The 21922-nt window shown below is 40.4% G+C and overlaps 1 protein-coding gene across 6 annotated transcripts in view; it reads left to right on the top strand.

The window, feature by feature from the left end:
- Positions 1–21922, top strand: part of CCDC141 (coiled-coil domain containing 141) — a 194770-nt gene that overhangs the window by 132534 nt on the left and 40314 nt on the right. For all 6 annotated transcript variants that reach the window (XM_038584984.1, XM_038584981.1, XM_038584980.1 and 3 more), the window contains 7 exons: positions 1330–1521; positions 7894–8073; positions 13140–13319; positions 13915–14040; positions 16094–16282; positions 17174–17353; positions 19451–19600. In XM_038584984.1, the coding sequence (XP_038440912.1) occupies positions 1330–1521; positions 7894–8073; positions 13140–13319; positions 13915–14040; positions 16094–16282; positions 17174–17353; positions 19451–19600 (1197 nt within the window). The remainder of the gene's footprint in view (positions 1–1329; positions 1522–7893; positions 8074–13139; positions 13320–13914; positions 14041–16093; positions 16283–17173; positions 17354–19450; positions 19601–21922) is intronic.

The raw sequence follows: 21922 nt of genomic DNA, 5'->3' as shown, positions 1-21922 counted from the left end.
GAGTAACTTACAAAATTAAATTCCCAGAAGAAGCATGCATTAATGCAAGATTCTAGGAAGCAAATAAAAACACAATCTTGCTTGCAAGCCCGATATTCAGGGACAGGAAATACCCTCTTCTTCCCGGCACCTCCTCTAGGTTCCCCTTGCCCCTCTCCTATGGGACTGAGGTTCCAGGACTCTTGCTAGTAGCTCCAAAGCTGTACTGAGTCCCAGCCTGCCCCAGCAGGTGTTCAGGAGAGTGAGCCTAGCACTTCCCCTGGCTTACCCATTGGTAGGCAATGGTTATTCCATGGGTTCTCGGCCAGAGGGCCTTCACATTTGGAAACTCACGGACATACTGATTTTTTTTTTTACTCATTATTTAAAATGTTTAAAATAAAACGTATGTCTGAATCCAATTTCTCTTTTCCTATTTTAAGAATTTTAGAAGGAGGGAGGAAATGGCATGGGGAGAAACTGTCCTGCTTCCTCCTACCCAGAGTGCTATCTGGAAGCAACACTTGGAAATGAAAATTAGCTTCATTCACTGGAGGACTTGGGAAGCATATTAAATACAAGCGGGGAAGCAATTCTTTCTCGCTGCAAATGACAGTGAAGCTTTTTTCTTTCATTTTTGCTTGATTCCTCGCACAGTCTCACATAAAATTTTACGTGGCTCTTTCTGGGGGCAATTGTAGATGTAATGCCTACCCTACCTGCTTATCCGTTCTATCTGTTAGATTTTACCTGCTAGAAATTGCACTCAAAACTCAGAAGAGCAACCCTGTGGGCCACTTAGATTTCATATGTAACATTTCCCCTACATTTGCTTCAAAACCCTTCTAGGTAGAGATTCAAATAAGACTGCATAACTGACATGTCATCTTTTATAATTTAAACAAGGAGTAAACAGTCTCTATAACCTTGCCATCTCCTGTTTAACAAAATTAGTTTAAGAATTTGCTAGAGCTTTTGTTAAATTTCATAAAGCAATTCTCACATATACTTGTTAAACAAATTACTTAAAACATTTCCGCCATGTTGTTTTATAACTTTTCACACCAAACAGCCTTTCTTCTATTTGTGACCCAAAAAAAATAGAGTGCTCCAGATGAAAAGTGGAGCTGATAGAGTGAGAGAATAATTGGAGATGGTTTTCATTTTAAGATAATTTTTTTTTTTTTTTTTTTTTTTTTAGTTTTGAAAGTTGTGCCTTTCTTTCATCAAGGAGAGTTCTGGTAGCAGATCAATTAATAATCGCAATAGATGGGTGTACAGAAGGTAATGAAATGTGAATGTTCATGATTCCCCTGTCAGCTTCTGACCCCCTGTGCTTTGCTTTCATAGGAGACAGCACAGGAATTAGAAGCAGCTGCAACACTTGTGACAGAGAAAAATGAATTTGAGCCTGACAAAATGGCATTGCTTTCTTCTAAAGCTAAATGGCTGGAGGAAGAATTAAAAATCCTTGGCCAAAGCATCAGCTCCAGGTCACAAGTCCTGCAAGCTTATGTGGCGTTTCTACAGTCATCAGAAGAGGTACGGTGCCTGTGTGCTGACCTTCCTTCAGGTGGCCTCTTCCCTTCCTCCTGCCTTCCTGGGAAATAGAAGCCCTGGCAGGTGGTCCGTAGCTTCCACTTCCATGGGTGCACTCACTTCGTGGCCCTTCATTCTCCAAGGCACCATGCATGGACTCAAAGAGTAAGTTGTTTAACTAAAAAAAGAATGCAAGTGTGTCGGAGACATACTCACAAATAAGCAAAGTGGTTGTGTTGGAACACGTTTTTTTTTTTTTTAATTGTGACCAACAAGCATTTACAATACCCTGAACGTTGAACAAAATGATTTAAAAAGAAGTCATCTTCTTTGAATACCCAAGCAATTAGTGCGATTCATTTAAAATACATACACAGAATCAGAAATTAGGGGCTTTGGGGTCCAATCTCAGATCGGTCTTGTTTGATGCCTTTTAACGAATCATGTCTGAGGGCGGCTTCCGAGGCACTCTTCTGACAGGCTGTACTGGAGAATCCGTAAATGCCCGCCGTAGACGAGGGTTCCATCTCTCAAAGGGCCCAGCCTCTGGGCGATGACACCAGTAATGGAGGGGTGCTAGGTGCCGCCTCCTTCAACTCTGGGGGCAGCGCGCCCGGGAGCGCCTGGCATGAGGTGGAACCAACATGGTCCACTCAGGGGTAAAGCCAACCAGGAGCGTGCTGGCATTGCGTTGGCTCACTGTCACCTCCCCCTGTCCCCCTGCTACCCCGGTGTCCCGACTAAGCACAGCTCCTGTCAGCAGCTCCCATGCTCGCCCCTCCGGAGGAAGGCCATGCCCAGTCCCTGCAAATCTGCGGTCACCACTGCCGCCTCCTCCACATCTTTACTCCACCTTTTGTCCTTTCTGGCTTTTTTTTAGTGTTTCCTAGTCCCATACCCTCATGGTTTGGCAGGGGGCTGGGAGGCGACGGGATTATCCTGTTGAACGTTTTTATCCAGAACTTGAAACGGTGGAGAAGGTACAAAGACGTGCTGCGTCCTGTGCCTTCGTTGCCCGGAACACACCTGCTTGGCTTCAAGTTCAGCATCCACCCCCATGGCCCCTCTGGCCTTGGGCACCAGAGCCTCTCTGCGCTGGGACCTCAGCTTTGCGAGAAGCACCTCCTCAGAGGACCTCATGTCCCTGTCCTTGTTCTCACTAAACTGTCTTCCTCCCTGGGCGGCCTTCTGTCCTCTCACCCCCTGCCCCTCCAGCCTTTCCTTCTTTCCTCACCAGCTCCCGGTTATTCATTTCCAGCCCCACCCCCGCCCCCCTGACTCCCCACTGGTTCCCAGCACTGGGCCACCCAACGGTCGGTTTACTCAGCTCCCATCTCCAAGCTTTTAGACACTCCCGCGGAAAATCATACAATGGTGCTGATGGGCACCGTTACCATGGGTGGGCTCTGCCTCAGCCAGGATCCCCTGCACCCCTAGTCGGTGCCCACGCGGTAGTAACGCTCAAACATCTTCCCCGGTTTCCTCCCCTGCCCTTTCCTCGGATGTGACTGGAAAAAATGAGGCCATTGAGCCTAGGTGTCTTGACCTCCTTCAACTTCCAAACCTACTGATTCGCTTCATCCCTCCTCCAGCTGCCAACCCAGTGGAGCCTGTCTCTGTGCCCCCCAAGAGCCAGTGGTCAGCCCCCTGGGGACACATGCCTCCACCCTTCAGAATCTAGCCTCAGCCGGACCCACCTCCTGTTGTTCAAGTTGGCTCTTTCCATTGCTTCCTTCTCTTTGGTCTGCAGCCGTGCCTGGTGGTATTGCCCTCAGCACAGCTGGCGCTCTGTGGTTGACCTTCCCGTCCCACGGGCACTCTGGGGACAGGAAGGTGACACGTCTCCTTTCTGCATACCTGTCCTCCCCCAGCCTCGCCCTGGTGCCTCTAGTGTATTCCCTTTGCAGGCCTGCCCGTCGCCACCTCTTCAACCCATTGAGAGGGCTCTGAGAGCCTCCTAACTGGCTGCCAGATGAGATGGTGTATTTTCCATCTTCATCCCCCTTAATCTCTCTGCCACATTTATTTAATTCACTCACTCTCACCTCCTGTGACTCTTTAAAAGATAGATTTGTGTAAGTCCAATTTGCATAGGATAAAATTCACCTATTTTAGAGTGTGATGATTTTTAGTATATTCATAGAGTTGTGCATCACTGCACTCTGGTGTTAGTACATCTCCATCACCCCAAAGAGAGGCCTGCTGCATATTTTGTCACTCCTGGCTTCCATCCTCCAGCCTCTGGCAAGCATGGAAAGGCTTTCTGTCTCAGCAGATTTACTGTATGTGGATATCCACATAAGTGGCATCATGTTGTCTACTTCTTTATCCATTCATTTTCCTTTTTCCTCATTTAGTTTCCTGTTCCTGAAGTGTAGTGGGTCATGGAGCTCTTACCTGTGCTCCCTTTTGGACATTCTATACACTTTCCCTACAAAAATCGCACTCCTACCTGTGGGTTTTTTTTTTAAATTATTATTATTGGAGTTCAATTTGCCAACATTCGGCATAACACCCAGTGCTCATCCCGTCAAGTGCCCCCCTCAGTGCCCATCACCCAGTCACCCCAACCCCACGCCCACCTCCCCTTCCACTATCCCTTGTTCGTTTCCCAGAGTTAGGTATCTCTCATGTTTTGTCACCCTCACTGATATTTTCACTCATTTTCTCTCCTTTCCCTTTATTCCCTTTCACTAATTTTTATATTCCCCAAATGAATGAGACCATAAAATGTTTCCTTTTCCGATTGACTTATTTCACTCAGTGTAATACCCTCCAGGTCCATCCACGTCGAAGCAAATGGTGGGTATTTGTCGTTTCTAATGGCTGAGGAATATTCCATTGTATACATAGACCACATCTTCTTTATCCATCATCTTTCGATGGACACCGAGGCTCCTTCCACAGTTTGGCTATTGTGGACATTGCTGCTATAAACATCGGGGTGCAGGTGTCCCAGCATTTCACTGCATCTGTATCTTTGGGGTAAATCCCCAGCAGTGCAATTGCTGGGTCATAGGGCAGACTATTTTTAACTCTTTGAGGAACCTCCACACAGTTTTCCAGAGTGGCTGCACCAGTTCACATTCCCACCAACAGTGCAGGAGGGTTCCCCTTTCTCCGCATCCTCTCCAACATTTGTTGTTTCCTGCCTTGTTAATTTTCCCCATTCTCACTGGTGTGAGGTGGTATCTCATTGTGGTTTTGATTTGTATTTCCCTGATGGCAAGTGATGCGGAGCATTTTCTCATGTGCTTGTTGGCCATGTCTATGTCTTCCTCTGTGAGATATCTGTTCATGTCTTTTGCCCATTTCATGATTGGCTACCTATGGTTTTAATTCACCAACTCAAAAATGGTTCCTCAAACCCTACTCTTCCAAGTCCCAGACCAATGCTTTCAACTTCCATTTATACTAACTCCCTCTGTAACCTGTAGGCTCCTGAAGCTCAGCAGAACACAGCCAGTTATCTATTTTTCAAACATGTTTTTCCTCTGTATCTTGGCCTTGGAGTAATGATCTCATCCTTTCTCAGAAGTCCTATGTATAAGTTCCGAAGTCTTTTCCAAGGCCTCTCTCTAATTGAACACTTATTTTGTATGAGGTCCCATGGTCTTCATTCCTAATTTACTTTATTTATTTAAAGGTTTTATTCACCTATTTGAAAGAGAGAGAGAGAGAGAGAGAGAGAGAGAATGAATTGGGGGGGGAGGAGCAGAGGGAGAGGGAGAAACAGACTCCCCGCTGAGCAGGGAGCCCTACATGGCTTGATCCCAGGACCCTGGGACCATCATCTGAGCTGAATGCAGATGCTTAACCAACGGAGCCACCCAGGCACCCCCATCCTTGATTTCATTTAATTCTTGTAACACCTCTTTGTTGTTACTATTATCCCTATTTTACAAATGAGGGAAACCGAGACTCTAGGAAGGTAGTTGTCCAAGATCAAAGAACTAGTAAATGTCAATGCTGAAGTTGAATCCCCAGTTGACTTCTTTTTTGTCTTTTCCTTTGTTGAAGGCCATTCTATCCCTTGTTTGTCTATGGGGACAACCTAAAAGATTTCTGAATTCCCCTTCCCCTCCACCTGCACCATCACTTCTTCAGTTCAAACCCTCATCTCTTGTTCACTTGAGGATGTTGTCTTCTGTTTTCTCCACCTCCTATAATTCCCCCCTCCAATCCTTTCTAAAAAATGGTCATTCTAAAGCAAATCTGATTGTGCTACCTCCTGATATTCAGGTAATATGAGAAACATAATTTGTGCAACAAATCACAAATAACTTTCTTCTTCAAATTATAAATAACTTTTTACCAAAAGTGGATGAAGTATTAAAATTTATCATTAATTCTCTTAAAACACAAACTAGTACAGATTCAAGGGAATTCCTATAATGGCATCATTCTCTCTGGTAGTCAAGGCTTCTTTGAGGTGTTGGAAAAAGAGGATGAATTAAAGTCTATATTTTGAGAGTTGCACACAACCGACAGTCCCTCGAACTGACACCCAGCCTGTAGCTACAATCTCAGATACATGCTGATAGTTGTCATGCTGATTCTGAGCCATTGTGATGGCTATCAGTTGTCTCAGACTACTGAGAATTTGTCATGTCTTGTTGGTTACAGTAGGAAACAAGTTGAAACCTGCTGGCCACCTTATCTGGCTCAGGGATCCTTCTAGCTTCTTTTGTAACCGCTCAGCTTGTGCAACCAGAATTTCACTCCCACTACCATCTTTCATCACGCTCTGAACCAGCCAGTGTTTTCACACTTGTGCCTTCATGCGTGTGATCCCTTCCATCCAGGATCCCGTTCTGCTCCCTCTCACCCTGGACAGTTCTGAAAGACACAGATCAAATGTCGCTTGCCTTGGGATGTGCTTCTCTATTTACTCTGTGTAGAGTTCATAGTCCCTCCTCAGTGAGGCCATAGCATTGTGCTGTGTATGTGTGTATATGTGTGTATGCTTGTCTTTGGGTTTCAGTAATTTGCTTACAGTTCTCTTTCTCCCAGAACTATCTTTGGGAACCCAAGGAAATGAATGCTTAATTCTTACCAGGGAATCTGAGGAGACTCCATGAAGGGAGTAGCATTTTCAGTAGTTCAGAAGGAAAAGTAGGAACAGAAAATTAAAGAAAGCTCATTGTGGGTTGAAGAAACAAGCATCAGCTAGAGGCATGAATAAATGGAATATGAGAAATGAGAATAGAACTCCTGTTTCTGAGCACCATTTGGAGGCCCACCTATTAAGTTGATTTAAATGATGCTTGATGTTAATATCTTTAAAATATGATGACCAACCATTGCTTGAAATTTCTCACCCTGATTCGACCACTTTGGGTAGTTATGAGCTCTTTGAGTCTTGTCCTATTGGCCATTAAATATTACTCAAAATGCATAAAAGCTTATGTCAAAATTTTTCTACTATTTCTCCATTTCCCAATTACCTGTTAATCTATAGTTCTACAGGTGCATTTGATTTTATGTAAGCTCTAATCAAAGAGAGTGATTTAAAATAATCTAGCAATCTAGCATTGCTTAGCATATGAGAAAATATGATTTTAGGCAGGTGAAGTAATGTGCCTTAGTAAGGTACAGTTTAATATTAATACTTGCACAGAAAATTAGTAGTTGTACTTTTTTATTCTGGTTTATTACTAATTAGAAGGAAATTGTGATTAGTAATTATAAATAATTTTTCACTGGCTTACATTTCTTTTTTTCTGATTTGTATTCCCTGGTTGTGTGTGTGTGTGTGTGTGTGTGTGTGTGTTTATGTGAGAATCTTCCTTCTGAATTATAAAACACGCTGTAAAGAGAACCACACTGGTCTTTGACGTAAATTGTCCCCAGTTGTAAAACATGTACATATGTAATACAGAAGTAAGGTTTTGGCTCTGGTAGCTAGGTCTTTTTTTTTTTTTTAAGATTTAATTTATTTATTCATGAGAGATGCAGAGAGAGAGAGAGAGAGAGGCAGAGACACAGGCAGAGGGAGAAGCAGGCTCCATGCAGGGAGCCTGATGTGGGACTCAATCCCGGGACTCCAGGATCATGCCCTGGGCCAAAGGCAGGTGCCAAACCACTGAGCTACCCAGGCATCCCCCTAGTAACTAGTAGGTCTTATGGGTAGCAGACTTGTCAACTTAATTTGCTACTGAGGGGCAGTCTTATCTGTCAACAACCTAAATAGATTTTCATGTCTCTTCAGTAAATTGACAATATTTAATAATTACTTAAAGAATTCTGAGATGTAGTTTCTGTTTAATTTTCTACAGGCTTTTATTAGAATCTACTGCTATTTTTCTTTAAAAATGTTTTTAAGTGTTCTTAATTTTCATTTATACTCTTCTTTTCGTTTTGTTTTGTTTTTAGGTACAGGAGCAGTGTCAGGGCCTAAAGCAGTTTTACCAATCTGGAATCCTGCAGAAGGAAGAGGATGCTGCTGAAGCCAAGCATCAATCTGACTCAGCTGAGGAGCAATGGCAGCTATTTTTGAAGAGGAGTTTTTTAACTCAAGACCTAGGGTTTGAGTTCCTTATTTTAATAAATATGGTAAGAACGACATTAAATGTGTCACACCTTCTGCAAAGATTCCTTGTCAAAGTCAAAACCATAAATTCAAAAGTCCATCTGTCTGCTAATCAGCCTTGCTGGTTTAGGAGGTTGTTTTTGGTTTTATTTATTTACTTATTTTTAGATTTATTCAACTTAGAACAGTCCCTAAAGCCAGGCACTTATATGCTTAGTTGGTCTTAGACCTCCTATTCATTTCTAATGAAGGCTATTTTTTTTTTTAGATTTTATTTATTTATTCATGAGAGACACACAGAGAGAGAGAGGCAGAGACATAAGCAGAAGGAGAAGCAGGCTCCTCTCAGGAAGCCCAATTCGGGACTCGATCTCAGCACCCCAGGATCACCACCTTAGCCAAAGGAAGATGCTCAACCACTGAGCCACCCAGGCACCCCAAGGAGGGCTTTCCTTTATTTATATATTTTTTAAAGATTTTTATTCATTTACTCATGAGACGCACACACACACACACACAGAGAGAGGCAGAGACACAGGCAGAGGGAGAAGCAAGCTCCATGCAGGGGGCCCGACATGGGACTTGATCCTGGGTCTCCAGGATCACGCCCTGGGCTGAAGGCAGCACTACACTCCTGAGCCACCAGGGCTGCCCCTAATGAAGGCTATTTTAACTATTAAGGAGAAAGAGTGACTTGACTATCCTTCAAATACAACATTTCCATTATTACATAGAGACCTCAGTAGAAGTCCATCTGAAAGTTCTGTTATTTTGAAAGCATGTAACAAGGTCCTTACAAAATTTCCGGGGGTTAAAGACATCTAGAGTGAATTACCATTTTGAAGAATTTCTTACTATAGCATATCTTTTCATAGGGCAGCTCTATTATATTTAAAAATATACTCTAGGGGATCCCTGGGTGGCTCAGTGGTTTGGCACCTGCCTTTGGCCCAGGGCGCGATCCTGGAGTCTCGGGATCAAGTCCCACATCAGGCTCCCTGCATAGAGCCTGCTTCTCCCTCTGCCTGTGTCTCTGCCTCTGTGTATGTGTGTGTGTGTGTCTATCATAAATAAATAAATAAATAAATAAATAAATAAATAAATAAATAAATAAAATAAATCTTTAAAATATATATATATATACTCTAAATTTTAGTTGTTGAGTTGTTATCTGTAAAATACTCTAGAATCCTTAGATCAACCTCCTAATGAAACTGCTCATTTCATTGTTACAAAATGCTAGATATTAGAAATTTTTTTTAATATTAAGGAAAATCTGTCTATGTAACTGTTTCTAACCCTCTGTGGTTACACAGGGAGAAAAAATTGTTCATATTTCATTCTTCTCACATATGAAAGTCATTCAAACTCTGAACATAGTTGCAGTGTCTGAGTTTTTTCTGTAGGTAGCCACGTAGAAATCCTATCTATCATTTATGAGATAACTTCATTTCTCTTCCCATCGTAATTCTCCCAGAATTTTTCTATGTTTTGTCAAAATAATTCATAAAATGTAACCAAAAAGTGAGGTCCAACTTCAACACAAAGTATAACAAAATGGACATCATTCTTTACTAAGGAGACCTAAGATTATGCTAGCGTTTTTAGCAATAATTTCTCTTTTGCTGGTTCATATTCAGCTGTGATGAAATAAAACTCTCATTGCATTTTCATTATAATTCCTACCAAGCTACTTCTCTCTCATTTTATATTGGTCAGGCATTTATTTTTTACATACAAGTGCAGGCCTTTACATTTATCCCAATTTAATTTCATTTTGTTTGTCTTCACTCATGATTCTATCTTGTTAAACTAATTCTGAACCTGCTATCTACTGCATTAGCCATCTTTTCTGAGTTTAATTGTATACATTTGATAAGTAGGCCTTCTGTGGCTGCAAGTAGATTTTTAATAAGTGTCCAGGGACAAGTCAGCTTCCCAATCCATTAAGCCATCAGTTGATTAACCCGTTTATTGAACAGTCATGGACACTTTCAATAGTACTTCATTTCAACCATTAATTCACAACTTTCCCCCCTTATCTATAGTGAGAGAGACAGCTCAAAAGAAGGTCTACCTACCAAGAATCCTATCAATTACATAAGTATTATTTAGCATAAATCAGGAATTCTTTCCAAAGTGCTCACAAACTACTGGATTGATGATGAACTTACTGCACTGATTTTCATTATAAAGCTTATCAGTCTGTAAATAGTGTAGCCCACCCTCTCCTTGTGTAAATCAGGGCATTTTCCTTTCTCTAACTTTCTGGCTTTTCTCTTATTTTCTGTTGATTTGCAAAGATTACTGACATCTGCAATTTTCCCAATACTCTGAAATGTGATGAATCTCAGTCTGGAGTCTGAATTCATTTGGAAGATTAGGTCCTGTAACTATACTCATCTACTTTGAGTTATAATTTTCTCTTTATCTACTCTAGCTCCACATTTGCTATTCAAAGACTATACTTATTAAGTCTACGTGAAAACAAAATAAGTATTTAATAATGCTGATTTATCTAATGCTATTCTTAAGCATCAGAGAAAACTTGCTAAGCAATTTGCCCATGTTCTTTTATTACATAGGTGCTTTACAGTAAAAACCAAGTTATTTTACATTTGGAGCATTTAGAACACATATTACCTATCTATCATCTTTTACATTTTTACTTTGTTCGTTATATAGTCTTCAATCTCTTGATGTGACTGCTCTAATTTGTACTCATAAGGGAATTAAAGTATTTGCAAACTGCATTTATGTGTCCATCCTTTTAATTACTAACTTCATTTCAGAAATTTTTCAGTTCTGTAATTTCTTTTCTAATTACATTTCAATTGCCAATGAAATTCTCTCTCTTGTCCTCTCTACATCTTTGCTGTACTTTCTTGACCATATTAATCATGGGTATTTTAAAGTGTTTGTCAGCTAATTCCAACATCTGGGCCGGGAGTTGTTTCTGTTGTCTACTTTTCTCTTGGTTTTCAGTAACGTAGTCCTGTGCTGCCAGGACCCATGAATATTTGTCAAGTCTCAGACATTATGTGTTAAATACATGCTTTACCCCAAGGTCCTTACTGCTTCCATGTAATAAATTTCTCCTTGTTGATAAACATTAAGATCCACATAATAGTTAACTTTATTGGTTCAGTGACATTCTGAGATAGGAAATTGTTGGTAGAGCAATTAAAACACATTTTTAATGCTCTTCATATTTTTTGGACCATTAGGTTTTTAAACAAACATTATTGTTGAAATGTGGTAACCAGTTCTGTTGTTAAAAAGAAGGCCAGCTGGCATTTTCCACTGAATGATTGGGTTGCTGTAGTTCATCTTTTCAAGCTTGAAACTGAAAAATTTTCAGTTCATTTAAAAAATCATCAAGATCAGAGAAATTGATTTAGGTGAGAAATCTGGCAGACATATTGATCAAAGTGCCAATTTACTAATTTATAGCAGTGAATATCAAGGATGCGATCCAGGATACTGCCTTCCTGTTATCAGCATATCTAGAAAACAAAACACACCTTTTGTGCCTGAATTCAAATGGAAAATGGGTAATTTAGATTACCCATTAGACAAGAATATGGCAAATTTTTCTTGCCCCTGCACAGAAGTAGAATGTGTATTGTGTTTACCAACTAGACCTTGGACAAATTATTTAATCTTCCTGAGTGGTCAAAATATTTAAGTCTGCCAAGTACATAATCACTATTCTTGAATCCTGCTAGATAGACAGCAACTACTACTACTGTGGTCTCTTTTTTCCAGACCTCACTTGAATCATACCCTGCTGATTGTGGTCGACACTGATATGCTGCAATTTCCAAGTTTACATTAAATTATATGTTACATTTTGATTAATAGTTTCCTAATAATGTATAAAAGATATGCTAATTTTATAGCATAGATCAAAAATATTATTTGGGATGGGTTCTGCTGAAGTCTTATTATCTTTTATGATATATTAGAATCTTCTTAACCATAATTACAGCATATATCATTTTATTTCTGAACCCCAAATTCATGGGGGCAAATCTAATTTAAGACTTGCAATTATATTCTTTTGTAATTAATGAATACTTTATATGTCTAAATTAATATAAAAATATAATTTTTATATTAATGTCATTTAGAATAATTTAAAAATAAAATGGCCTTTTAAAATATTGTTACATATTTTTGACACTGTCTTCGGACTACAATCTAAAAGATGCCTTGACTTTTAGATACCTAGCTGTAATTGCAATTATAGACATCCATGTACATTTGCTCCTTAGAAATTGAAGGATTTATTGAGAAATGCTGGACATCGAAGTGAAAATCATTGTTTTGTCAGCCAAATATTCTCTGTATTTTTTTATGTTTGCACATAAAAAAAGCACATAGTCTTACTTTTCACATCTCTTATCCTTCTGCCTCCAACTGAATTTTCCCTTCTTTAAAAACATTCTTTAAAGACCTTCAAATCAGTCAACCAGAACGTAGAAGCTGGGAAGAGGCCTCTGAATTTAGATATTGTGATTCTGGTGAATAATAGAGATACAAATATACAGATATATAGACAGACGTTTCAGTTCTCACAAAAGGGAATAACTTCAAGAACTGTTCACAAGGAAAATCTAAAGTAACATAATATATACAAATGCGAAAGTTTAAAGAGAAAAACAGACCCCTCGTAATTCCTGATACCAAGACTTTGACATATGCTAATGATGTGTTAAAATAAAAGGTGGACTATACTTTAAAACTTATGCATTAAAATAATCTTGACGTTAACATTTCTGGGGACTGGTTCTCGTTTTATCACCCTGTAAGTCCTAGGAAATAACTAGACCCTGGCCAGGGGTGGGGAGGGTGGTGGCTCAAATAGCACTGGGTTTTGAAGAACTCGGGACCTGGTGTCCAAGCATAGAATATAGGTCCTGAGAGCCCCACTGTGCCTTCACACAGGCATTCCAGACTTGCCTTAATGTCAGAACCATACTCTGCGTTGGCTATGATCAGGTGTTTTCCTCCTAAAATTGTATATGCAAAAAAGTTGTGTCTTTTGGGGGAAAAGAAGCCATTTTATGGATTATTAACTTAACAGGCAAAAAAGGATGAAATATTAAATGTGAAAAGCAGAGTACACTTGACGGAGAACACTATGGAAAGCCACAAGGCAGAAAGAGAAGAACTCAGCCACCTTCGGATGACATGGCAACTTAAAGCCATTGCGAGCAAGCCTTTGAAACAGCAGTGGGGAGCATTCAAAGAACAACTCAGAAAGGTACAAGAACGTGCAGTGGGTATTATTAAGTCTTAAAAAGGAATGAAATTCTGACATGGGCTGCAACACAGAAGAGACTGTAAAACATGATGCTAAGTGAAACAAGTCAGTCTCAGAAGGATAAGTGCTGTATGATCCCGCTTAGGTGAAGTACCGAGAGTCAAGCTTATAAAGAGAAAGAGTAGAATAGATGTTAGCAGGGCTGAGGGAAGGAGGGATGGGGCAGCTACTGGTAAATGGATACAGAGTCTCTGCCCAGGATGAGACAGTTTTGGAGGTAGATGGTGGCGATGGGTGCATGCCATTGTTCATGTCCCAATGCCACCAAACTACACAATTAACAATTAGTTAAAACAGTAAATTTTGTTATGTATATTTTGCCACAGTTAAACAACAACAACAAAAAGTAAGGGAAACCCAGGGCCTGCACTTTTGTTCATTGGTGGTTTAGAACTATGAACTCATTTGAGGTAGTGAATGTTTTCATGGGGATGGAGAAGTTCGATGACGTACCAGTCATCACTGGAATGATTGTTTCATATTTGCTGATGGTGTCAAGGAAAACAAATACATAACTATCTAATGTTTATTTCAGACTACTTACAACTTAAAACGTCTTCAGGAAGCACTTATGCCTGTGTCTGCCCTTGACCTTGGAGGGAGCCTCCAGACCATTTTAGGTCTACAGAAAAAATGGAACGAAATGAAGCCTCAGCTCCAGGTGACAAAACAGACTGATGGATCCGGGCAAATGGGAAAAAAATCAAAAGCTGTTCAGTTGAGGTTTACCTAATTAGTTTTAACAGACTGGTGAATCGCTATTTTTTTTTTTAAACAAAAGCATTGCTTGTCTAAAACTCCACTTTTCAAATACATTTTTCTTCCTGTTGTTCTGCACTAGTCTGTGTTTGATGATTCACAAGCATTCAGGCTGCAAAATGTCCTTAATAGATTCTTATCTTACATTAATTTTACATTGAATTATTTCTTTATTAAAGTATTTATCACATATATTCACCCTATTATTTTCTTAAGAGGTATCTAGACACGTTTTATTTTTTTTATTTTTTTAAAGATTTATTTATTTATTTATGATAGACATAGAGAGAGAGAGAGAGAGAGAGAGAGAGAGAGAGAGAGGCAGAGACACAGGAGGAGGGAGAAGCAGGCTCCATGCCGGGAGCCCAATGCGGGACTCGATCCCAGGACTGCAGGATCTCGCCCTGGGCCAAAGGCAGGCGCTAAACCGCTGAGCCACCCGGGGATCCCTAGACACGTTTTAGAGTTAAGATATCTCAGAGAAAGGATGGACAAGCTCTGATGCAGAGGCTCTGCTGCCCTTTGTCCCTGGAATTACCACTCTGATGTCACTGTCCCCACCCACTGGCACCCCAGCTTCCTCTTACCCTCCCAGGAATCTCGCTGTGCCTCTCTCATTCCCCTTCTCAGAGAACCCTCAGGATATGAGAGAGAAAACCATGAGTCATGTTCCCAGGCCCTGACTGATAATGCATTCCATACCCTTCACCTCCTGCTGCTCCTAAACCTGATACAACTGCCAAAAATGATTGCCAGTCATGCTGTCCTCCTGCCTGGCCTCCTGTTCTTGGCTGCTGCAAAGTTAAGATATCTGTGTCTCTGTTGGTCACTACTTCATAAGTGTTGGCTTTAAAGAATGACGAATCAGAAAACTGAAGGTTCCTTTAGGGAATATCTATTTTAGATTCTTTAAAAATAAAACTGATATAAATATATAACCAACCCCCCCACACCCCACACCCAAAAACACCCCGTCGTAGCCTACCATGAATGATTTCCTATAAATTCTTAGAAAATTCAACTAGCCTACATGTTAGGGACTTTGATATACCCTGTGTTAGATGTTTATTTGCATTTCATGTACGCATGTGTGCATGTGCCCCTAAAAATGCACGAGTGTGTGAAGTCCTCTGTCCAGGGCATTCCCAGGCTATGCACTGTGATGTGCATATATTTGATGGCCCCATGCTTGATTTCAACTTGAAGACTTTTATGTTACTCTTCTGCAAATTATTTTCCTTAGCCTAAATCATTTCCATGACTTTTTTCCTTGATGTAAAATCCATCCCTGACATTCTAGTGGCATCTTCCTCCTTGAGTTGTCCACCCTTTGCAAGTTCTATCCCAGAATCATGGTTTCATCTAAGGGATATCTGAGCAGTGCTGGGTAAAAAGGAAGCTGCTTTATCCCTCCCTACATGTGCTGGCTATTTGTGGATTCTGGGATGACCATTTTTAAAGCAGCATATCTAACGCGTTGCTCAGCTGGTAATTCATTCTGATCATTCTGTTATCATAGAGGACAAGTGATTCCCCCAATATATTTTTAGACTTGTCTTTTCATGATGTTTTTACCATACCGTCTGACTCTAGGCTGTATTAAATATCAGAGATGATTGTGGCTTCACAAAATATCAAAAATACATTCATTTAGCACATAACTGGAGTAGTTGGTGTGCCATAGAAATATGGGCCTTTGTGTTTTACCAGCTGACTCTGAAACACGTTTTTTGCATTGGTAATACTTTTTATTTTTATTTCTGAGAAGATGGGGAGAGAATAATGTATCCTTAGCATCAAGCCCAAAGCCTGGATTTGTAGGGAATGGGGTGAGGCTGACAAAAGTAATTGTTAGCAATGAGAGAATGATTTCTGATTTAGATCTTTGTATAGTCAGGTGTAAAGTAAAAAGCTCTCTAAAAGCTGGATATCTCTTATTGCTTTTAACTTTTTAGCAACTGAATGATGAAGTTCAGTACATTATAAAAGAATCAGAAGAGTTAAGTGGCAAAGGAGCCCCCGTGAAAGAGAAGTCACAACAACTGAAGGAGCTTATTCATCTCCATCAAACACAGAAAGAGAGAACCCGAGATTATGAGGATATCCTGTACAAGGTGGTCCAATTCCACCAAGTCAAGGAAAAGGTAAGATGTGTCACGGATACCTGGAAGACTCTGTTTTAAACCATGAAATTAAGAATAAATTATTGTCTAATAAAGACCAAATTGTTTACTCTGGTATTAGGAGCTTTCCGCAAACTGGCCTTTAACTTTTCTCACTACACCTCGATCCTCCCTTATGTTCCAGCCAAACTGAGCTCTTTGTTTCTCAAAGATGGTGCACACATTCCTAACTCACAGCCTGGGCTCCCAGGCACCATTATCTGACAGGTCCTTTTCTCTCCTCCCTACTCTTTAAACCCTGCCCCTGCTTCCAACAAATCTGCCTCACTTGGAATTTGTCTTCCTTCTAAATTTGCAGAAGTTTCATTATTTATCTCACACGTTTGTCATTCTTAGCATCTTGATTCTTAATTACTCCCCTGCCCCAAGTCAACTGTAAGTTCTTTGAGGGAAGAAAACAAATTTTTTTTTTTTGGGGGGGGGAGGGTATCTCAAGTACCTGACATTATGGAGTGCTCAGTAAAGCTTCATAGTTATTAGCTTCTATTAACAGAAAATGAACATATATTGATATCTATTTATTTATTTATTTATTTATTTATTTATTTATTTGATATCCCTTTAAAATAGCCCCTGAATTTACTCAGATTTTGCAAAGGTTTTGGGCTATGACCAAAAAAGAGTGTTTTCTTCTTTAATAGAACTGGCAATGTTAATTCCTCCATTTTACCATCTCAGTTTGAAGCACTGTAACATTTCTTTGTCTGTGACACTCATAATTACAGATGGGCTTGGCAGCATTTTGACCAGGTAGTAAAATTTGTTATAGGAAATGGGCTTTTTTAAAAAAAAAAAAATCTGTCTTCATGAAAGTTTGCAACCTATGTTAATGGTTAATGTCCTAAATTCCAGCTGGGTCATCTCAACAAATCAAGGGAAATGGAGTTTTTAGAACAGCCAAAGGAACTGGATGATGCCCATGAAGCCCAGGTTCACCTCAGCCGCTTTCAGGATAAGCAGGCACAGATTGATCATCTCCATGACCTGGCCCTTTCCCTGGGAGTGGACATCATCTCATCAGTGCAGCGGCCTGTAAGCAACAACACTGTTATTCATACCTAATTAAAGCTGAAAGTTGGGGTATAATATCAAAGAAACCTGGCAGATTGCCAGTAAATGTTAAATTCAAAAATACATTAAACCACTGGGATAGTTATTTGTGGTTAATTCCTACCACCTATAACAACAATAACAAAAAAAACAATTCTTAAGGAGAGAAATCTGTTTATAAAAGTCTTGCTTAATACATCTATTCTCACACTAATTAAAAAATAGAATTGTAGAGCTGTGTTTTCTAATATAGCAGTCAGTTTTTCACATTCAAAACGTGCCTAATGCAACTGAAAATTTCAATTTTATTCATTTTTAATTAATTTAAATTTTAAAACTGACCTTCAGTGTAATTATGGGGAAACTTGTAAGTACATTGGGAACAGCATGGATATGTGAATCTACATTTTAAACTACGAACTGCAAAATTTGAATACAGATTAAGTATTTCTGATAGAAGTTTAGCAACAGTTAAGACATGCTGTAAGTGTGAAATACATGCTATATTTCAAAGACTTAGTATAAAAAATGTATTAATATTTTTTATATTTGGGTGCATGGTAAAATGATATTTGAACAAACTATATTATGAAAATGAATTGTACCTGTTTCTTTCTTACTTTTTAATATGACTACTAGAAAATTTTTAATTATTCATGTAGTTCTGACTATATCTTGATTGGACCAATTCTGCCTTAGCATTTTGGATTTGGAAGGTATCCTAGAGATAATCCAGCCCAGGACACTCATTTTGTAAAAGAAGAGTCTAAGGCCCAGAGAAACTGCTTTATCCATAAAAGCCCATAATGGTGGAGCCTCCAGGCTTCGTCAAAGGCTTGATACTAGTCACTGGATATGCTTTATGTCACTGAACTGACTTTAACAAAGGAGCCTAAAAAGAAGAAAATCTTTTTCTTTCCTTCTTCCTTTCCTTCTTTTTTTTTTTAAGATTTTATTTATTTACTCATGAGAGACAAAGAAAGAGCAGAAACATAAGCAGAAGGAGACACAGGCTCCTTGTGGGAAGCCTGATGCAGGACTCGATCCCAGGACCCCAGGAACATGATCTGAGCCAAAGGCAGACACTCAACCACTGAGCCACCCAGGCATCCCAGAAGACAATATTTCCAGATCAAATTTTTATAAATAATACATTGGACTCTGATTTAAAAAAATCCTTCTCAAATTCCTAATTTTATTCTATCCAATATGTATAGTATTAATAAAATCATAATGGCCAATTTTACTTTAAAGTTCATTTAAGGGGACGAGATCAGACCCGGGATCGAGTCCCGCATCGGGCTCCCTTCATGGAGCCTGCTTCTCTCTCTGCCTGTGTCTCTGCCTCTCTCTCTCTCTCTGTGTCTCATGAATGAATAAATAAATTAATCTTTTTAAAAAAATAAAGTTAATTTAGGATATCCTTTAAACAATATGGAATGCAGTGAACCTGAAGTTTTTTAAAAAATCTTTTAAAAAGACCTAGAAATACAAAATACCTGCCACTGTTTATAGAATCAGTTTTTACCACAAAGGAGTTTTCTTTTTAAAGAGTTTTATTTTATTACTAAGTTTATTATAAAAGGAAAGAAAAAAGTAAGATGTCTCACTTTGCACAAATAATATTATAAATTGTTCTCCAACCCTCATCTGGCCTTGGACTCAGCAGCCCTCTGTGCTGAGCAGAGATTGGTGCACTTGCATAATGAACCTGAGGTCAAGTTCAAGTTGACAAGAAAATTATAGTGCAGAAGCTGAATGCTTCCAATGTATATTTTATGCCTTTTGAAGTAAAAATTATGTCTTAAAATAAACGGCGTCTCTGAAGGGTTGGGTATGATGAGCAAATCTTCAAAATTGAGATTTCAAGACTAGAAATGCGATGGTTTGCCTTCCCCAACGTGGTGGTGTCTGGCTTCTTTCTGAAATCATTATATTCAAATGTGCTTAAGATAAGGTAAGCCAGGAACCTATTTTTTAATGGCCTTTATGAGTTTAATAATGCGGGTAAATAGCACCTTCGTCTCATTGCTGTTTCGCCCCCTCCCTTTGTCACTTCCACTTCTCCTTCGTGCTCAGAACTGCTCTAACGTTTCTGCAAAGGACCTGCAGCAGCAGCTGGACATCCTTGAGGGGGACAGCGTGAGCGGGCGTGCCAAGGCCGAGGAGTACGAACGGACCCTGGCCTGCAGCCTGGAGTACTGCACCACGAGGGACAGTATAAACGAGGTGGGGTGACAGGGCTGAGAGCCGACATGAGTCGGCCCCAAACCGCTCTGAACCCAATGCATGTGTCTCTGTCTGGACGTGTGCACACAGGAGCAGGAGACATTTTGTTCGACCTTGACCTTTAATCCACTAAGCAATGATCTCAGGGCTCCAAAAGTTTGAGTAAACCTCAAGCACCCAAGCCAGTATGTTGTCAATGCATAGAAAAACCTAGAATGCACTATTATGGTTGTCTGTTTGCTTTCTTTTCCCCAACTCAAGGCTGTACAGCAGTTGCTTGCTCAAGCGGGTATAGCCTATCTGGACAGAAAGGGTGACGCTGTCCCCATGAAGCCAGCTCCAACCTGCTGAGATTCTATTTAAGTACCATTGACTCATGGTGAAGGGGGTGCCAAGGGTCAGGGGAGAAGGCTCATTGCTTCCGAGGCTGCAAAGTATCATCACCAAAGTCAAGTGGCTGGTTTCATATTTACTCAAATGGAGTGGCTTACTGGCAAGACAACTTCTGGAGGAAAAGCAATAACAGATGAAAGTCCTCCTCTGCACCCGTGCACACCCTCACAAATACATGCTCCCACCCCCTCTCCCTCAATTCTACCCAAACACCAACCCCCAAATGTGTCGTGAGCCCCAATAGCCTTCCTCTAAACTTTCCATTTAAATAAACTTCTTTTGGGGTGAGAACACAGATCAGGATGGCAAAACATAGACCCTGGTTTTGAGAATTGACAAGCACAATACAAAGTACTGCAGTTCTGGACTTGTCTCCATTTAGAGCAAAATGTTTCTGAGTCCATCAGTCACAAGTCCGTTACAAAGGCGGGTGGAAGTGATAAACCTTCTCGAATGTTCTGTTTATGCCCAATGTACACAATCTGGGCCCAGCAAGTATCAAATATTCAGACAACATTAGCTCCCAGATTAACATGTGAGTCACTAGACTGGGGTGATGGTCCAGCTGTGCAGTGCTCCTTCCTGCAGGCCGCACGTCCCCAGACTACAGGCAGGTGCAGAGAGTGAGCAGGAGAGAGGCAGAGAGCACGAAAGGCCACACAGGCCCCAGGGCCTACAGCCACGGACTGCAGACTTGCCGCTCAGACTCTGTGTTGCAGGGAGACGTTCTGGGCTAGAGATTCATTCGGGGTTCAACCCAGAGTGTAGCCTACCCTCTGTGGCCTCTTCTGGTTTCAGCTAACACCACACATTCACATCTTGTTAGAGAAAACATCATTCTCCCCAAGTCTGCAACATGTAGATTTGCAGGCTTGCAAATAATTTTTTTTACAACCTTTCCCCCCAAATTTACCTTCTTGCTTCCCTTCCTCCTCGTCCTTCTACCCTTTCCTCAACCCCTCCCCTTCCTCCTTGTCTTCTTCCTTCTTTGTCTTCTTCTTCGGTAAACTTTTGTTTTGCCAAAGATCTCTCCCTCTGCAGGGATGTGCAGCTGTACACTAACCGAAACCACAAGTGGAAGAGGCCCAGGGTTCTTCCCAGCAGTCCCAGGGCTCAGTTTCCCTCTTCCTGAAGTGCTGTGGCATTTATGGAGCTGTTCAGACCCTTCCCACAGTGGTTCTATTTACAGGCTGCCTCGTGAGGAGCCTCTGCTGGGAGCCAGCCAGCTGGGATGACAGATGTCCCCTGTAGTCACAGTAGGGACGCCCCAGGATTGTCTGTACCATAATGAGCAAGCAGATACATGGAGGAATCAGATATCACTTTAACATAATCTTAAACATTAAGAGAACTGGTCTTCCGCATTTCTTTCCACTTCCTATCCAGCTAATCTTCGGTGTGGGTTATAATTTCACATTTAAAGGATCTCTGAGAATCTTTGGTCCTTTTTTCATTTCCTTCTTGTAGAAAAATAGTAGGCATGTCACAGTGTAGCGCCCACACCCTGGACTTTCCAACTACAAGCCTAGTGGAAAAATAATCAGAAGGAATATTTTTAGTGCACTTTAGTAAAATAAATATACATACACTCTAGTTTGTATTGTGAATATCAGACTCCAGATGAGTAGATTCCAAGTGGTGATATAATATTTATACACCTAGACGTTTTTATTATATTATCATTATTAATACTTGGTGTAGGTACTTAAGACATTACAAAACATTAAAACAGCATGTCACACTACTTTTTTGTGTTAAAAAAATAAAGTCACCCTACCAGGGAACGAGAGCAAATATCGCATTTTACTTTTTAAGTTGATTTGAAAACATGTTTCGCTTCTAATATTCTTCAAGTGCTTCTTGAACGTTCACAAACTCTGAGTTAAAATAGATTTGGGGAGATCTCAACGTCAACACATCTTAGTTTTT

This window comes from Canis lupus, chromosome 36 (assembly GCF_011100685.1).
Source record: "Canis lupus familiaris isolate Mischka breed German Shepherd chromosome 36, alternate assembly UU_Cfam_GSD_1.0, whole genome shotgun sequence".
NCBI lineage: Eukaryota > Metazoa > Chordata > Mammalia > Carnivora > Canidae > Canis > Canis lupus.
The sequence above is the reverse complement of the archived record's forward strand: the minus strand, read 5'-3'. Positions and strand labels throughout refer to the sequence as shown.